The following is a 19,293-nucleotide window of genomic DNA, read 5'->3' as shown; positions in this document are numbered from 1 at the left end:
AAAGATCATTTGATTTCTCTTCATCGTTTATTAAGGTATCTTAATGATACATTAAATTATTTTTTGCATTTTAATATTTTCTGTCATAATAGAATAGTAATGTATACAAACTCGGTAACTTAGAATGACGAAGTAAGCTTTATTAGTGGATGTGTTCTTATTGGGTAAAGGAGCTATTTCATGGAAGTGTGAATTTATTGCTCAAGAATTAATAGGACATGAGTATGAGTGGCTTAGAAGCCTACTGGGAGATGTACCATTATTGGGGCATCAATATCAATATTTTTATATTATTATTCATATGTTGCTATAGGAATTGCCAAGAATAGTGTGTATGATGGCAAGAGGAGGCATATACTGCTCAAACATGGAGTTGTGAAACAATTACAGAAAGAAGGATTATCTCATTGGAGTATGTAATATCTGATCGAAATTTAGCAGAGTCTTTCAGTAAGGGGGTGTTTGACAACCAAGGAGAGTTGGGTTTTACCAACTCAAGGTTTGACAACCAACTTTAAATGTTGGTAGGGTTGAGTTGGTTATTTTACTAACTCACCCAAGCTCTCCCAAATTCTCGCTCCCTCCAATGTTTTTAATGGTTCCACCCAATGGTCTCTGTTGGCGATTATCGCTACCACACTCTGGCGACATACTCTGATGACCACCTTCGGGTGGCCAAATCCAACGACCAACTTTGAGCTCTAGCAACCACCTCCGACGACACTCCGACAAGCAATTCCAACAATTACCTTAGTAAAAAAAAAAAAAAAAAAAAAAAAAAAAAAAAAAAAAAAAAAAAAAAAAAAAAAAAAAAAACTCTGACTTCCGCATTTGCACAAGCATCTTCAGCGACATACTCTGCCTACCACCTTCGTGTGCTCAACTTCGACAACCACTAATAAAAATAAAACGGTGAGTTTAATTACCCATCATTTTAGCACTTTTACTCTCACTCGTTTTCCAACGCGTTTTCATTACTCTCTCAACTCCCTCAATTACTTTGTCGTTTCTCTCCCTCTCATGCTCTCTTCACATTTACTCCCCTTCTCTCATCTTCTCTCTTTTCTCGCCGTCTGGTTGGTCTTTCTCATTTTCTCTCTTCTTTCTCTGTTTGGCTCGTATGGGTTTTATTTTCTCTTTTCTTTCTCAACTCCTCCTTTCTCTTTTTTAATTTTCTTTCTATGATTGTTCTTTTATATCTAATTATTCTTCTTTTATTTCATTTTCTCTCAAATCTAAAAAATATTACATATGACGTCTTATTGTTATTTCACTAAACAAAAGTTCAAGGATATGTTTTAAACAACCTATCCCTCGATGTTTTCAAATATTACATAATTCTAATGAAATAGTGGAATTTAAAATTATGGCTCAAGTTTTTTTTTAAAAAAGGATAGTTTGTACATTGATGCAATATAATAGTAGAAAAAATAGACATCGATATTTCTAAAATTATTTCACCGAATTTAGAAAAAGTTAAATCCATATTCCACAAATTGGTCAAAAAAGACTATTTAATTGTTGATTTTATGATTTAAATTGTAAGAATTTGGTTTTTCTAAGATTAACATTTAAGTGTCATCCTTTCTATCTAAAACAATGTCAATAATTTTATTTGATGGCACTAGTCCTTTCAATTCTTTTTAATTTTTATGGTAATTAATGAATAGTTGGGTTTTTTAATGGAATAATCACTTCTATTAGTGTTTTAAAAATTTGAATTTAAAATTTTGTATTATGTATATGAATACATTGGAGAGAATTTGTTATGTTTTGAGAATAAAAAAGAATTGGAAGTTTTTTTATTTTTATCTTAGAAAAGTTTGAAAAATATGCCTAGTTGAAAATTAAAATCAACAATAGAAAAAAAAAAGAAAAAGAAAGAAAAAGAAAAAGACAAAATCAATTTTATTTACAAAACCAACACCAGATACCCCAACTCAACTCAACTCTACATCCAAACACAAACAATAATTATCAACTCAACTCAACTCTGCACACTAAACACAGACAATGTAACTCTCTAGATAATTTAACTCTCTATATAATAATTACCAATTTAACTCAACTCATCTCTGATTTTATTGCCATCAAACACCCTCTAAAGGCCTAACAAGGAGAGTAATTCTAGAATTTTCAACAAGTATGAGGCTTAAACCATTTTAGTGATTCATAACCCTTTATCTGGGTTGTCTATTGCGATAGACTTTATGGTCCATAACCCTTTATCTAGGTAGTCTTAGACTTGATGGTCCATAACCCTTCATTTGGGTGGTCCTAGTATGGACTTGATGGACAGAACTAAAACCTTTAAAAATTAACGTGATTGTAAAGGTCTGATCGCCTTCTACGAAAAAGTTTAAGGATAATTTTCTAGAGCTTTCACGTTGACCTGCGGTTCTATGTGCATGGCCTCAAATATCACACTTTTATTAAGGAATCAATAGTAATTTAAGGAGTAAATGTGTTGTGGGGGTCTCGACCATAGTTATTGAAAGTTCAAGAGGTAATTCACTCTCTCTAACAAATTTTTTGCTTCATTTCATTATGTATCAATTTGAATCATTAAGATATTGATGTTTAAGTTTGGTCTCCTAACTTTGCTTAGAAAATAGGTTGTTTTGTTTGCTATGCTAGTTATTCATGAAGGGATTGTTTGGAATAACTAACATAGCAAAAGAAAAGAAAATGAGAAATTTTTTTATTACCATTTGAAATTAATTCCAAGAATTAATTGGTTGTGATTAATTCAAAGGATTAATCTCAATTAATTCTAGAACGGTTCCTACTTTTAATTCTTCAATTATTTTTATTTAAATAATGCTCTTAGCTTTTGGAAGAGACATACAATTCTTTTCTTTCTTCTTTCTCCAAGTTCTCTCTAGATCTCCGCTTTCTAAGCTTATTTCATTGATTTCATTCCTTTCTTCGGCGACTGCACGCTTGAGTTGGAAGGTTATGCTAATCTTAAAGAACATGAGTTTGTTAAAGTTTATAACGAAAGTTTTTGCTAGCCACTTATTTGAAAAATGTTCTTAGAGATTGACAAAGGGTTCTATCGTTTAGTTGGAATCTATTTCCAAGATGCAACGTTGTAGATTTAGTATGGTAACTTAGAGTGAGGCATGAGACAAGTTTTAAACAAGGATAAAAGATCATAATTATTTATATATTAATATACTTATATGTTCCTTCCATAGAACCAACAAGGTTATTTATCCATCATAATTATTCATATAAACTTACAAGTAGTATTGTTGTCAACTTATGTCATTAGAGACTCATGCAATAAGCATAGAGTTCTACTGATTATATATTTGACGTGCAATCGACTCACCATCAGGCAATGGGGCGACATAGCAAGTCTGGCTATCAGTGCTGGGAGGATAATGGCCTCCAGAGCTAAAGATATGATCAACCAACCAACCAACAAAGGCACCTACCACAAAGGCTCCCACAATGCTGCCTATAATTGCAGTAGCCATCAAAAATAGAGAAGAAGCTTCAACGCCAGCTAAAGTTGGCAAAGCAGCTCCCACAACTTGTCCGACCATTGCCCCACCCACTGTCGCAACAGTCACCATTACATCTTTTGTTGCTGTCTGTAGAACATGTTCAGCGGTAAAGATGTCCCATACCATTATTCCTGTTGCAAGGATGAGAAACAAAATGCCTGCTACACCAGACACAATTGATATTGTGTCCGCTATCACACTTCCTCGCCCAGAAGCTACAATTATGTCGTTATACACCTACGTCCAAATCCCATGTAAAGATAACATATAGGAATTGGATATTATTGCCTACATTATTTTTAGTACCCTTTTTTTCTTTAATTCTACTCAATACATTTAAATTACAAAAATTAATGTTTTACTTCATAAAATATTTTTATAAAATATGAAAGGTACTAAATTAGTAATTTGTTTTCAATTTTTTATTAAAATATCATTAAATGTCCAATTTTCGTCACTATATTCTTTTGGTTCCAACCATTAAATTAGGGTTAGCATCTAGTGGACTTGGCAAAGAAAAATACCAAATTATATATATATATATTTATATATATGCACACCTGTGGACTCAACTTGACGTTAACCTAACTCAATGGTACAGGCTAGTTTTAAATCTTATTGAAAATACATAAGTCAAAATTAAATACTATAATGGAATAAGCATTATAGTATTTTTAATCTAAATTTTTTGTAACATGAATTGTTTATTAATTAAAATTTAATAAACAAACCGACAAACATTTTTATTTATGCTTTGAATATTTTGCATTCGATTTTTAGGAAGGATTGTTTTCGTAAGGAGATTTCTTAAGAATTGAAAACAGAAGTAAGATTAGAGAAAAGGGAAATAAGAGCAAATTACCTTACAACCTCTAATGACAACAAATTGAATCTAAATGCTCTCAGTTATAGTGTGATTATTTTAAATGGTAAAACTATTGAAATATTTTTAAGTATAGCAAAACGTCACGGTCTATCAGTGATAAACTGTGATAGACATCTATTGTCATTCACGATATATCGTGGTCTATCACTAATAGTTAGTAAAAATTTTGCTATATTTATAAATAAATTGAATTATTTTTCTTTATTTAAAAACAACCCTAATTATTACAAGAAATTTAATTACCAGAAGCTTTTCTTCATTTTCCAAATTCTTGAATAGTCCCGTAAAACCACGTTTGTTTTGGTACCTAGATGTGTCCACATTGGAAATGTTAGGAGACTTTGTTGAGATGAGCACTCTAAAAAGATTAGCTTTTTTTAATTATATTAAATGGTTATTTTTAAATATAGAAAAATAAATTAAAATATTTACAAAATTTAAATAAATTAAAATATTTACAACATTATCCAACTATCCACTAACTAATGTGAGCATTCAATATCAGAAATTCAAAGATCTAAATCATCATACCCTATCTTATATTTGTTATAACTTATAATTAAAAGAATTAAAAAAAAAAAACTATCCACTAAAGGAAAAAATTTTCAAATAGTAAAATGGTTGAAAATATTTACAAGATATTACAAAATTTTTAGAACTATTAATGATAGACGCTGATAGACATTGATAGAAGTTAAGTCACTGTCTATCGCGTCTATTATTGATAGTTCTAAAATTTTACTAAATTTTTTAAATATTTTAGTTTATTTTTCTATATTTGAAAACAACACTACACTAAATATATAAATAAAGAATGAAACTTAAAACATCTAACAATTTTCAAATGATAAAGTTTACTGTTTTTTCCCTACTAAAAATATTACTGTTTACATGCAATTAATTAAACTTTTTAAAAATAAATTGAATAAAAAAGTTTCTGTTTGATAACTATTTGGTTTTTTATTTTTAAAAACTAAGTCTATTTCCACTTGAATCGTACCTAATTAATTAGCATTATAGTAAGAAAATGTATGAATAGACAGAAAGTATGGTTGAGTAAGTTTACCTTGTGACAAGGTCTTCAAACTTAGTTCCACTGTCCTTTAGCCATTTGGAGAAATTGCGTGAAGCAGGACTCTGATGGTTTAACATGATCTGTTGCATACTCTCATTATATTGATTAGCCTCCTTGGCCAAACGAGCTACATTGGTCACATTGTTTGGGTCTAAGGTTTTTAATGCTTCGAAAATGTCTTCAGAGTGCGCACCAATCTTTGACAGATAGTTTGTTCGAAGTGCATAGTTCTTCACTGCTTGGAGCGAGATGTTAACAGCTTTTTCCACATAAGAATACAGTTCATGAGCAATCGAAGATTTAGTTTCGTCGTCTTTGAACGTTTGCTTGATGGCATCTGCATCGTCCAAAAGTTTTATGGTTGCGTGGTAATTATCTCCCACCTCCCTCATATATTTTGCTTGTTCTTGTTCGGATTGGAAAGGGAGATTGCTCACTATATCGATCTCTTTGTTTCGGATTACTCTTGCGAGCTTTTGTAGATCCTCACCTTGAAGAAGCAAAAGAGGAGCCATTGATGAGTATACACAAGACAACTCAAAGTTATTCTATTCAAATATATCTCACGATGGGAAAGACAGAGATTTTGAAGGTTTAAATAGGCCAAATCAATAGAAAAGTTAATTATTTTTGTCTTTGAAATTAAGTTTTCTTTAAAAAAAAAAGATTAAGAATTGCAACAATTTCATGCTTTTTCAAAAATAAAAGGAGTCACTAGAGAGTAGGGGTGTTCGTGAATTGGATTGGATTGAGTTGGGTTGAAGAATTTTTTAGGCCCAACCCAATTGTTCGGGTTGTAAATTTTTTCAACCCAAATAACCCTCATTTAAAAATGAACTCAACCCAATCCAACCATGAAATATTTGGATTGGATTGGTTTGGGTTATTTGGGTCGTTTATTTATTTTTTTATTTTTTATAAAAGGAAGTAGAATGTTAATATGTAAAAACTCGATTTAACCATTTTCATATATGAATTAAGATTAACAACTCAATTTCAATTTATACAATGTATAATATTTTTTCAAAGTGAAAAAAAAAAAAAAAACTTTTTAGGAGTTTTGGAAGAATAAATTATCCAAAAAACTGATAAAATTAAAAAAAACTAAAATAAATATATGTATATCTAATTGTACATAAGCAAAAAAATTACAATCTAAAGTTAATAATAAGTTCAGGTTGATTCAAGATGGTTTGGGTTATTTTAGGTTATTTTAGGTGACCTATGAACCAACTCAACCCATAAAATTTTCATTTATCTGAACCCAACCCAATACAAAAGAATTCATAACCCAACCCAAACCGAACGGGTTGGGTTGGGTTGATCGATTTTTTCGAGTCATCGTGTTTTTTTTAACACTCCTACTAGAGAGGTTGGAAGAAAATTAAACAAAATTGTCAAAATAAGTAATATTTACTATCTCGATAAAAAAATTACTATTTTTAAATATAGGAAACTGAACCATAATATTTATAAGTAATGATAAAATACCACAATTTACGTATGATACACCGCAATAGACTACTAATTTTATCTATCTATGTGATGATAGACATAGAAATGAGCTATCGCAGATAGATTGTGATATTTTACTATTACTTATAGATATTTACAGTAATTTGGTCATTTAAAATAATTTTTCATAAAAAAATCAATATTGTCATTTTGATCTTAATTTTTAATTTATTAGATTTCCAAATTTGAAAGCAAAGCATGTAGCACAAAAAAAAAAAAGTAATAAATAAATAATTATATGGTTTAGACAAAAATAATTACCATATAACTTGTGTTCGACAAACATGCATGAAAAATATTATTATTACATATAAAGTATGTAGTCCACTAACAAAATATTTTAATAAAACCAAAGATGACGAGAATCTTAGGGATAGATGTTTATTGGGAATAAAAAAAAAATAGTTATTAAAATTTCTTCCTCATAAAATCTGACAAAAGGTGTGTGAAAATAATGTTGAGTGTTTTTTTCGAATAAAGAAAAATAAATTAAATTATTTACGAATATAATAAAATGTCACTATTTAGATTGCGGTCTATCGCTCACTGATAAACGTCTATCATACTTTATCGTTGATTGATAGTGACATTTTACTATACTTAAAAATATTTTCAACAATTTTATTATTTAAAACAATTGTCCTCATATTTATTACATTAATGATTTAAAGGAAAAATAAATAAGGTTTAAATAATATTTTGATCATAACTTTTAAACCTTATTCTATTTTGGTTCTTGGACTTTAAAAAACGCTCATTTTAGTCCCTGAAGTTTTAAAAAATATTTATTTTGATCCCTATTATTAAGATTATGTTAACTTTTTAAAGATGAAATCTGTTTAAGGATGAAATTGCATTTACATGGGTTGAGCAAGATGAGGGTGAAGTAAATTATCAACAACCAACGTACAAAAATGGTGAACAATCAAATTTTGGACGCAAAATGACTTTCGACAAAATTACTTTACCACCTAATTGAAAATTGAAACCCTAGATTTTCTAGCATGGGTAACTTATTTGGTAGCCTAATTATTCAAAATATAAGTCATCTCACCATTATGTTTAAGAGTTAACAGAATCTTAATGGTAGGGACTAAAGTAGACATTTTTTTAAAATCTAGGGACTAGAATAAACACTTCTGAAAGTGTAGAGACCAAATTAGAACCAAAATAGGATTTAAACCAATAAATAAATGAACACGACGAATTTTTTCCCTTTAAAAAAAAATCAAATCAAATATGCAATAAATAATAAAAAAAATAAGGTTGTTCACATTATAAGAAATAAATCCATGTTTCAAAGACATGACTTTAAAGGTAAGCATTTAGAAGTACATGAGATTATAATTTATAGCTAATCACTTTAATTTGTTTAACTGTTTATAATTAAAACAGTTTAGAAAGAGTAAACTAGATAACAAAAAGTACTTTCACCTAACAAAAGTATCATTTTAGAATTAGAGGATCTTTAAAACTTAAGTTTGTTGGTTGTGATTAGTCTCCAAAATGAAAAGGAGAGCCATTAAGAGTCAAATACTCAATAAATTATATTTAGCATCATGAAATTGGAAGAGGATATTTTTTAAGCCTTAAATTTAGTTCAAATATACTTTTGATCTATAACATTTTATTTTAATTTCTATTTGATGCACAAATTTGAAAAAAAAAAAAATAGCACATAGAGAAAAAGTTGAAATTACAAAAAAAAGAGGATAAATTGAAAATAAAATAAATAACAAGCAAATATATGGGTTAAACTTTATTATATAATTGGCTACATCAAATATGAATTATGTTACTGACTTACTGTGCAATTCAATAACAATGTATTATATTTGGATAAAATGTACTTTACTTTGGTTATGCATATCTATAATTGATGTTAGATTTCAAAAAATACACTTTAATTTTTTATTTTTTCAAATGATTCTAAATGTTTTTTGAATTAACTTTAAATGAACAAAATGCTGATTGAATTGTTAAAATCTCACTTGATAACGATTTAGTTTTTGAATTTTTATTTTTAAAAATTAAGCCTATAAACACTACTTCCACCTTTAAATTTCTTTCTTTGAAATCTTATTTTTATTTTGGAATTTGGATTTTGAATTCAACCATTATATTTAAGAAAGATATAGTTCATGATAAGAAATATGGAGAGAAAATAAGTTGAATTTAAAAAAAATAATAAAAATAAAATAATTACCGAATGTGGATGAGATGACAAATTACTTAATTTAAGTATTTAAATTTGGTGAGATCACATCATTGGTGGTAAAGATTGTCTACGAAGAGTGAATTTTTTACTATATTATTGCTTTAATGGAAAAGAAATTAACACTAACATTATGTTCCACTCGAACAAAAAGTACATGAAAATAGTATGAAATAAGACATTTCATATTAGAATATATAAATGTATGTGGGAATGACATGACTTCAAAGGTAATACATTTGAAAAATGACATTTAGAATTTAAACCTTTTAAGTTACTTTTAATTTTCTTAATTTTAATTAATTCAAAGCTTTTAAGTTACTTTAATTTTCTTTGAGATCCTAAATAAATTTAATTTTTATTTGATAAAATTAATTTAACCTGGGGATTTTCAAAAATAGAAAATAAGGAAAACTATTTACATAAAATAACAAAATTTAAATATTCTTTGATCGAGATTGATAGAGACTGATAGAACTTTATCAGTATCTATCAATGAGAGAATCTAATAGAAATCTATCAACGATAGATGCTGATAAAAGATTGATATTCGAGGGGGGGGAGGGGGGTTGTGTATTTTTCCTAGAAAATATAGTATCTTGACATTTTAAAAACGTTAAGAATTGTAGAATATACAGGATAGCGTTGCAACGCTACGTATTTTGACGGAAAAATGAAAAACGCGTGCGCCTCAAATGACGGTGGACCTAGGGAGGAGCACTTTACTTTAAGGCGTTCCCCGTCTTTAGAAAAGAAATTCTTGGAGCCGGCGTATGAGGTGTAAAAGGACAGATGACATTACCAAGAACCAGAGATGGTGGACTGAATCTCGGCACCGCTTTGTATATTAAGTCTTGCAGGGTAGTCCTTTAGAGGTATTCTTAATGAAAGGACAACTCACCCCTCTTTACCTTTTTCGGCGTCACTTAACCATCTGTTGTATATCTCGTTCGTACATATCTTCTCTTTGTTTCTCGAGCCTATAATGAGTTACACACAGAGTTCGAAAAGGTCAAATCTTTGATGATTTCATCATACATGATTGAGTTGCAAAAACTTCAAAAATCTCACATCTAGACTGGTTAAAGAATCTCTACATTCGAAGAAGAAATATTGGAATATCAATCTCATTGATCTCATAAGTATCCTACCAAATCCCATCAATCAAATCAGTTTTTCGAGAAATACGAGACAACTAAGTCATACAAGTAAAGAGATTCATTGATAAGAAAAAGAAAAAATGTGAATGGGGTCTCAAACAATGCTTTCTGATAAAGAAAGAAAATTCTTACCAACTTAACAAAAAAAAAAAAAAAGGATTGATCAAATTCTCTTGAGTCTGACTCATAGTGCATTTATCAAAGAATGACTCTGGTTATCAAATGATTGAACAACCGGGAGTAATTTACTTACGATACTTAGTTAGCGCACGCAATGTTGCAACGCTACGGGTTTTGACAGAAAAATTGCACGCCTCTTGAACAGCGTTACAACGCTCTTTTACTAGTGTCGCAACGCTGTCATACAGATTTAAAAGAAATTCCAGCAGTTGATTTTCAGTCTATTCTTTGCAACGCATTTAGTCGATTTTTTGTGCAATACACTCGAAATCTTTTTGGTTTTTCACTTCCCTTTGATACATCTTTGTTATTCCATCAATCTTGAAGAGATTCTTCATTGAGGTAAGTAGATTTGAGACATGAACTTTCAAAGTTAAGGCTTAATCTTGATTTTCTTGTTTAGATTGGGTTTCAGTCTTGATTTTCTTGGTTTGATTAGGCTTAATCTTAATTTTCTTGTTTAGATTAGGCTTAATCTATTTTAGATTAGGTTTAATTCTTGATTTTCTTAGTTTGAGGCATGAAGTGTCAAAGTTCGGGCTTGATTTTCTTGGTTTGAGGCATGAACTTTCAAAGTTAGAGCTTGATTTTTTTGGTTTGAGGCTTGAACTTTCAAAGTTAGGGTTTAATCTCTCATGTATATTCTTGAATCTCATAATAAACTCTTGTTTCATATTGTTCATTAATGAGATTGAATTTTATAGAACTTGCCAAAGTTAGGATTGCTCTTTGCCAAAGTTAGGGCTTTAATTTTAGAGAATTTGCAAGAACTTGCCACTTTTCTTTGATTAAATGCTTGCCAAAGTTAGATATATCAATGTGTCTAATTTGTTAGGGCTTTATGAACTAAGTAATGCTTTGCCAAACTTGGATTCAATTTTGAGTTATTGGAATTAATATATGTTTAGCACATTAGAGCACGTGCACACCATGGGTTCAATTTTTTGAGCTTCGATTATACCTTGGTTCAATTTTTTTAGATGTGTTTGTCTTTGTTCTCCGATTTGCCTTGAAGTTCTCTCATTTGTCTTACTTTCTTGAGGTTGGAATGTTATAGAGCTAAAATGACAAGTTGTATGTATTGGGAACTTGTTTGTTTTCCACAACTTGTTTTTTTTATGAAGTTGATCATTGTTTATTATCTTTTCTTACTAGATTTACAATTATGGATAAATCATGGATGCACAAGAGTATATTATCCAAAGATTATGAATTGGGTGTGGAAAACTTCATAAAATTTGGATTTTCTAATACAAATAGCTCCTATATTCGTTGTCCTTGTTTGAAATGTGGGAATTGTAAAAAGCATAGTAGCAAGGATATTAGAGATCAATATGTCAATGAGATTGATGAAAGTTATAAAATTTGATTTTGGCATGGGAAAAAACTTCCTAACATATTTACGATCGAATTGTGAAGGCACGGGGATACCTACATAACATTTTATGGGTATGTTATTTATTGTGTAATATGATAATTATTTTTTTAATTTATAATTTTTATCAATTATATTTGATTTTTTGTTTGCTTAATATGTATACAATGCTAATTGTTTCTTAAATTTGATTGCATTTTTTATTTATACACCAGATGGAGCATAATACAGTGGCTGACGAAGATTTAGAGTTTGGTTACAAAGAAATAGTAGTTGTTAGGTCAAATAAAACCACTAATTAGAGAGAACGGGGAGCTACAATTATGTTTGATGTAACACGTATTAGGAGTGCAGGAGAAAAGAAGTTTGTGGAATAATTTTTTCATTGGGTCCTCTATGCATTATCATGTACCTATTATATATACATCTTAGAAATGTATGCCTACTGAGTTGAAAGATAAAATATATAGTACAATTGAGGTATAAAATATATATGTATAATTTGTTCTTCAATTGAGGCATATTACGTCCACAAAATTTTAGTTGTTGAGTAATTGACATCTAATTTTCCATCAATAGCATGAACTCCATCTTGCACCCTATGTCCCAAGCTATTTAACTAGTCTTGCCCTTGAAATGGGAGGCTTATTGAGCTCGCACTATTTAGCCAACCCTCACCTATGCAAATCTAAGGATAATCCTGAAGAAATAGGAGTTAATGGTTTGCTCCAGATTAAGATTGAGTTACCTAGATCATCTATGTGAAATAGTCACTCTTAAATAGTAAATAGCATTATAAAGTAAGAGTGACTTATTTCTCGATCTGATCTTACACAAACTCATTGCATAGGTGATAACGAGAAGAAATGCATGTTATTACATCGCTAAAGTATTAAACAGTGAGGGTCTGCATTAATGAAATATGTTAGATTGCATCCAAAAAGCATTAAGTTTATAACATTGCAGTCGCATGCATTCATCGCATAGGAACAGTTAATTTTTGTATTTTTTATGCAGAATATGCATTGATGCAAGGCAAAAAGAGCGATCACAAGAGATCAACGGACGAGCATAGCATTACCGCAAGGCTTTGCGGTGATTTATGTTCGCAAACATCTGCTCAAGAAGGATTGTCGCATAGAGCTGGCGCAACTTGGTGGGCGCATCGGGTGAAAGGCATAATTAATCACGATGGAACAGAAAGCTGATGACGGTCAAATCTGAATTAAATTGACAGCCGCTAACGATAATAAGTACATTCAGCTTTTCGGTGACAAATATTCGACGCATCAGTCGGGGAATTAAAGCCATCCCATCTGTGCAATCATAAGAGAGAAGCCACCCTTCACTCCGGAGCTTTATAAATACCAAAGACATCCTTCAGAAAAGGGGTTAACAAGTTCACCTGTTCACCGATTTAGGATTTTTAGTCGTGTTCATAGTTTTCTTTTATTTTTAAGGTGGAGCAAAGGAAGAATAGAGATGCCGAAAGATTGCTCAGGGCAAATCGAGAGAGAACCCGAAGGCATAGAAAACAGAGAGCGGGCCGACTCTCGCGAGAGCGAGATTATCTTTTGAACAAGAGTAGAATGACAGTGTAAAAGTCTGGGAAGCAAGAGATTGCTGCCAGGCTCTTTATTCTCTTCTTGCATTGTTATTTTGTACTTCAACTTTATATTTATACAATGGAAGTTTTTATTCTACATCTGTTCACTCTCTTCGCACGCATGAGTAGCTAAACTCGTCGAATGGGTTGAGAAGAACTAAGCTAACATGACCTAAGAAGTTCATTGCTTGCGATTATCTTGTGTTATGCTGTGCCAAACATCCCTTTAGAGCTACTCGTGAGAGAGTCTAAAGAAAGAACCTAAGACATGAGAGAGCTAGGTTAGAATCTAGACTCGAGAGAGCAACATCTGAACTGCATAAACAAGAGATAGGGACTTAGAGATAAGCTCTGTTTTCCGACCTGCATCGCATGCATCCTAGAGATAGGAATGATATTATGTGGTCGCCTTATTTTTGTGTGTGTCATTTTGTCATCGCATAAATAAGAATAGAGGCTTATGTGTAGGTCCTATAGACTTATCGCATATATTGCATGCGTTCTAACATTAAAAGCCGTAGCATTCGCATCGAGAGATGGTTTACTATTGTATGTGTGTTGCATGATCGCATAGCATGAAAGCATCCTAGGAAATGTTAGCCGAAACCCTTCTAAACTCGTTCACCGCATACTCATTGCATCTTCCATTTTATCAACTCTTTTTGAACTCCGCTGCATTTGTTTATTTTCATTACCGCAACAAACAAAACCAACAACTATTTGAGTTACTGGTTACCGCAAAGTTTTCCTGAAAAATTACCACCATATATTGTTTTCCCAAGTCTCTGAGTTTGACCCTGGACTTACCAGGAAACTCAGTGGGGTTTACACTTGGATTCCACTGAGAAAAATTGAGTGCTCAACGCATTTTTATCATCGCATTTCATCCATAATTCAATATCATGAAATAATGCATCAAGTTTTTGGCGTCGTTGCCAGGGACTTCGGCAAATTAGTGTGCTAACGGTGATTTTTTTCTGATTTCTTTGTAGCTCTCAATCTCTTGCAAATTATGACCTGGAGATTGAGAGAACATTTCAACGCAGACTAAGAGACAACCGCTAACAATAAGACAAAACACTAAGAATGGCGGAATAACTGAAAGAAAAGGCCGCAAACGCGAACAATATAAAGACCAACCCATCCTTCTGCGAATGACCGCATTAGAACCATTCGGGACTATGCATCGCCCAACCTCTACGATTTCTCTCCAGGAATCATGAGGCCAGCGTTAGATGGACCGAGGTTTGAAATGAAGCCGATAATGTTGCTGATGATCCATGCTGTTGGGCAGTTTGGAGAGAGGCATGGCGAAGACCCGCACGCCCACCTCCGGAGCTTCATAGAAATTTGCAACACTTTTGTGTTCCCAAATATCTCCATCGAGGAAGTTCGATTCACATTGTTCCCATTTTCCTTATGCGATCAAGCAAGAAAATGGGCATATTCTCATGAATCGGGGGAGATAACCTCGTGGGAACAAGTCGTCGAAAAGTTTATGAATAAGTATTTCCTACCAACCGAGAATGCTAAGAGAAGGAAATTAATAACAAATTTTGAACAAGAAGATGACGAATCGCTCAGCGATGCTTGGGCGAGGTTCAAGCGGCTGGTAAGAGACTGTCCACATAATGGCTTACCAGACTGCCAACAAATGGAGATTTTTTACCAAGGATTGAATCCCTCTTCGCAAACCGCTGCCAATGCGGCAGTCGCTGATGGTCTGCTAGACAAAATATATGAGGAGGCAAATAGTATACTTGATCGCATTTCCAAAAATTATGAGGATTGGCTGGAAAGCGATCAGAGATTAAGAATAAAAGATAATGACGCAAACAATGGGGCCATCGCATCCCTGCAAAATCAAATGATTGCGATGATGAGTTTGATACACGAAATTGTAATTAATAACACAAGAGTGAAGAAAGGGTAGGTCAACGCAATTGCTCAAACGACCACAAGTTGTGTCATTTGCGGAGTTGCTCATTCGATGGATCGCCCAACAAACCCGCAGTCAGTATGCTTCATAAAGAATAATCCCTATTTCGATACATATAACCTCGGGTGGAGAAACCACCCAAATTTTGCGTGGAAAAATAAACAAAAAAGCTTCCAACCAGTGGCGCAGAAAGGAGGGCCACCCGAATTTTTTCCACAAAACAACGGTCCAACGCATAGTCAAGCTAGCAGCTTGTAAACACTGCAATCTTCGTCCTTTGAGAGCTTGTTGAAGCAGTACATTGAGAAAAACGAATCAATGCTTCAGAATCAAGCAACATCCATTCGAAATCTAGGAATTCAACTAGGACAAATTGCAGGCGAGCTGAAAAATAGACCGCAAGGAGCATTGTTGAGCTCAACTGAGCTCCCTCGCAATACTTGAGGACCGGGAAGGAACAATGCTTAGCATTATCCTTGCTAAACGACAACATGACTGCAGAAGTAGAGAAGGAGCCTATTGCGGTCAACTTGAATGCGGTGACATCCGAGGACCCGTTGACTTATAATTCAGAAAAGCCCAAGAAAATGAAACCCCGAAGTTGCATCCACCCTCAAGCCTTCAGAACACGAGACAGAAGAAGTTCAGCTACTACCAGCTCCGCAAGTATTGAAAGAAAAACTAGATGATGAAGAAAAGATAGCAATAGTGGCCGCAACGCAAAATGTTATGATCCCACCAAAAATGGGCGACCCAGGAATCTTCATGATACCATGCTTCATTGGAGAGATCTACAGTGGCCAAGCACTATGTGATCTTGGGGTGAGTATAAACATAATGCCATTATCAATCTTCAAATGATTGAGTATTGATACACTCACACCCACAACAGAAACTCTCATACTTATGGACATATCCCGAATACATCCTGAAGGAGAGCTGAAAAATGTCGCAAAATCGATTGATAAATTCATCTTGCCGGCAGACTTCCTCATTTTGGATTATAAAGCGTACGAAGATGCGGCCATCATATTGGGACAACCATTCCTTTCGACCGGTCGCGCTCAAATTGATGTGCGTAAGGGGGAGATCGTAATGAACATTCATGGGGAAAAGCTCCGGATTAAGGCAGTCAAGATCCAAGTGGGAAAATAAAAGAGGGAGAAGCCACAGCGGATATGAAAAGACCAACTCGAGAATAAGCAATCCCTGAGTTACTATATAACTCAACCTCACCAGGGACGCAAACCTTTTGAATATCCTTTCTTTACATCAATACTTCATGAACTTTCAGCATCTTAATTTTTTCTATTATCGCATATCTATTTTTTTACTTTATATTCTAAAAAAAAAAGTGATCATGTTGAACAATTTTGGTAAAAGATGTTGTTTTGTTTAAAATAATTTGACCCTTTCGATGTTTTTCTTGCAACGATCGAGGCAAACGATTGCAGAGGCATTACACGAAAAAGAAACTTATCTTATTCCGTCACCGCAATCCAAAGAAGATAGATCGCCGCAAATTATGATTTCAATGATGAAACATATGCTTCTATTTTTTTTGTATATACTAGAGTCAACTTAATCTTAGAAAAGTCACCTCATGAAATATTTCTAGAAGTTAGGGGTTTGCTAGCTTTCTTTCAAACTGACCCGTTACCAAACCTCCTAAGAACATCACATTAATTCTTTCAATCTTTTAGCAATGAGGACATTGCCACATTTTAAATTTGGGGATGGGGTCTTTATTTTTGACCTTGCTATTAAAAAAAAATTGAGAATAATAACTCTATTGTCAATGCAATGGGAAAACCCATGTTGATAAGAGTTAAGTTGTGAAGGGGACTTACCCGTAGTTGGATGTTTGCATGACACATGTGGGGGCAAGCCAAAACGAAAGTAAGTCGCTGGGATCAACGCATAAATACAATGACCGCAACTCCGCTGCCAAGAAGGTATGAGTTTAGTATGAGAAAGAGCGCATTGCTCGAAGTTGGATGTCCACATGACACACGTGGGCGATCACAAGAGATCAACAGACGAGTGTAGCATTACCGTAAGGCTTTGCGGTAATTTATGTTCACAAACATATGCTCAAGAAGGATTGCCGCATAGAGCTGGTGCAACTTGGTGGGCGCATCTGGGTGAAAGGCATAATTAATCACGATGGGACAGAAAGCTGATGACAGTCAAATCCGAAGGATTAAGTCTAGAAAACCTGAGGGTTGAGTTTAGTAAAACCAGAGGGAAGTGTGGTAGAGTAAAGGTTTAAAGAGAAATCTAAGAATTAGTCAAGGTAGACTAAGAGGAATGGCAGAAGTGGCATGACCTAGCAAACAACAGGAGCTGGAACTCACAACACTACCTGAAGATCTACCGAGGAAGGTAAGTGTGAATTTAAGTTATTCTCATTTAGTATTTAAGATAGAATTGTTTATGTTGAAGATAGTTGGTTCAACATCTAGCTTAGAGATTGCTAGGTAAGGTATCGTTGAACAAACTAAGAAAGTTGATCTCAAAGTAGCACAGTGGAAGCGTGGTAATAGACAAGGTTATAAGAGGTTACGACAGTGGTTGTTGTGAAACCTTAATTTGAAGTTAGTTCGAATAAATTTCAAGGACAAAATTTTCTTAATGGGGAAGTAAATGTGAAACCCAGATTTCCATTATTCCTACTTAAGCAGGTGGCTAAGGAAATTTCTAAGTGTTGAATAGATTTTCCTTGAGTAGTTTTGAGTTAAGCTTCACTTTTGGGGAAAAACTTGGAAAATTGGCTAAGTATAAACCTATATGATGGATGCGTTGGATGCATTGGATGATGGATGCGTTAGATGCATTGGATGCATTGGAAGGGTAGTATGCATCCATACGGCTGAAGAAAGAAAGTTGAAAGTGATGTGTTGAAAGGTTGGGATGGCACGACGGTCGGCAGTGTAAAGGGCATGCGGACGCAAGGGTGTGCGAGGATGTGGGGCCAGACATGCGATGGAGGGTGCCATGCGGCCGTCCCATGCATCGATGCCAAGTGCCCATGTGTCGACGCCAGCAGCCGTGCCAAGCGCCTATTCGTCGATGCAGCCCAGCGAGCCATGTTATGTCGATGCAGCCAAGAGCCTATGCGTTGACGTGGCCAAGCGCCTATGTGTCGATGCGACCAAGCGCCTATGTGTCGATGCGGCCAAACGCCTATGTGTCGATGCGGTCGAGCGAGGCTATACGTTTGTGCCATGCGACCTTGCAATGCATTGGAGGTTGACGATGGCTTGCACGATGGATACATTGGACATAGGCTATGCGATGAGCTAGGTTGGACGCATGGTGGTTGGCTCTTGCGATGGTTAAGGCTTGTGATGACTGAGTGAGTTGGGTTGCGATGGTGCTGTGTTGAAAACCAAAGGAAACCAAAGGTTGCTATGCGTTGATTTCATACTATGCGTTGATGACCTACTATGCGTTGTTGATTACACTATGCATAGATACCCGAGGCTAGCAGTATGCAATGAGAAGGGGTGTTGGCCATCAACCTAATGAACGCATATTGAGTGGAATGGACGCATAAGAAGGATGAGCTCATATGGAGGACGTCATCAGACATGTGGCTTGTTAAGAGGAATTCTTAAGCCTTAAGTAAAAGAGGTGGATGCATAAGAAGACATGTAAAATTGAGGGCTATGCATTGGTGAAAGGAGAAGAAGAAACCTTGGCTTGCGCATGTAAGAATGCGTTGATGGTGTGAAGAAAAGACACTTGGAAATGCAGCCAAGTAGGAGGTGTCGGCCGTTGAGAAATCTTGGACGCCTATAAATAGGGTCAAGGACTTCAGATGA

The 19,293-nt window shown here is 33.7% G+C and overlaps 1 protein-coding gene and 1 non-coding gene across 2 annotated transcripts; both read right to left on the bottom strand.

Moving 5' to 3' along the window:
• Window positions 1-3,135: 3,135 nt before the first annotated feature.
• LOC120081972 (uncharacterized) lies at window positions 3,136-6,069 on the bottom strand. The gene is made up of 3 exons (XM_039037158.2): window positions 5,468-6,069; window positions 4,645-4,708; window positions 3,136-3,752 (listed from the first exon to the last, which is right to left on the bottom strand). Exons 1-3 carry the CDS (start codon window positions 5,989-5,991, stop codon window positions 3,303-3,305), a joined length of 1,038 nt encoding a protein of 345 aa, XP_038893086.1. The 5' UTR covers window positions 5,992-6,069; the 3' UTR covers window positions 3,136-3,302.
• Window positions 6,070-15,058: 8,989 nt separating this feature from the next.
• On the bottom strand, window positions 15,059-15,165 carry LOC120082263 (small nucleolar RNA R71). Its single transcript, XR_005483101.1, has one exon. It is a non-coding gene; the product is annotated as a small nucleolar RNA R71 (small nucleolar RNA).
• Between the last annotated feature and the right edge of the window lie 4,128 nt (window positions 15,166-19,293).

Source organism: Benincasa hispida, chromosome 7 (genome assembly GCF_027475165.1).
Source record: "Benincasa hispida cultivar pf3 chromosome 7, pf3_genome.v1.1, whole genome shotgun sequence".
Lineage (NCBI taxonomy): Eukaryota > Viridiplantae > Streptophyta > Magnoliopsida > Cucurbitales > Cucurbitaceae > Benincasa > Benincasa hispida.
Note: the sequence above shows the minus strand (reverse complement) of the source record. Positions and strands in the feature narration are given on the sequence as shown.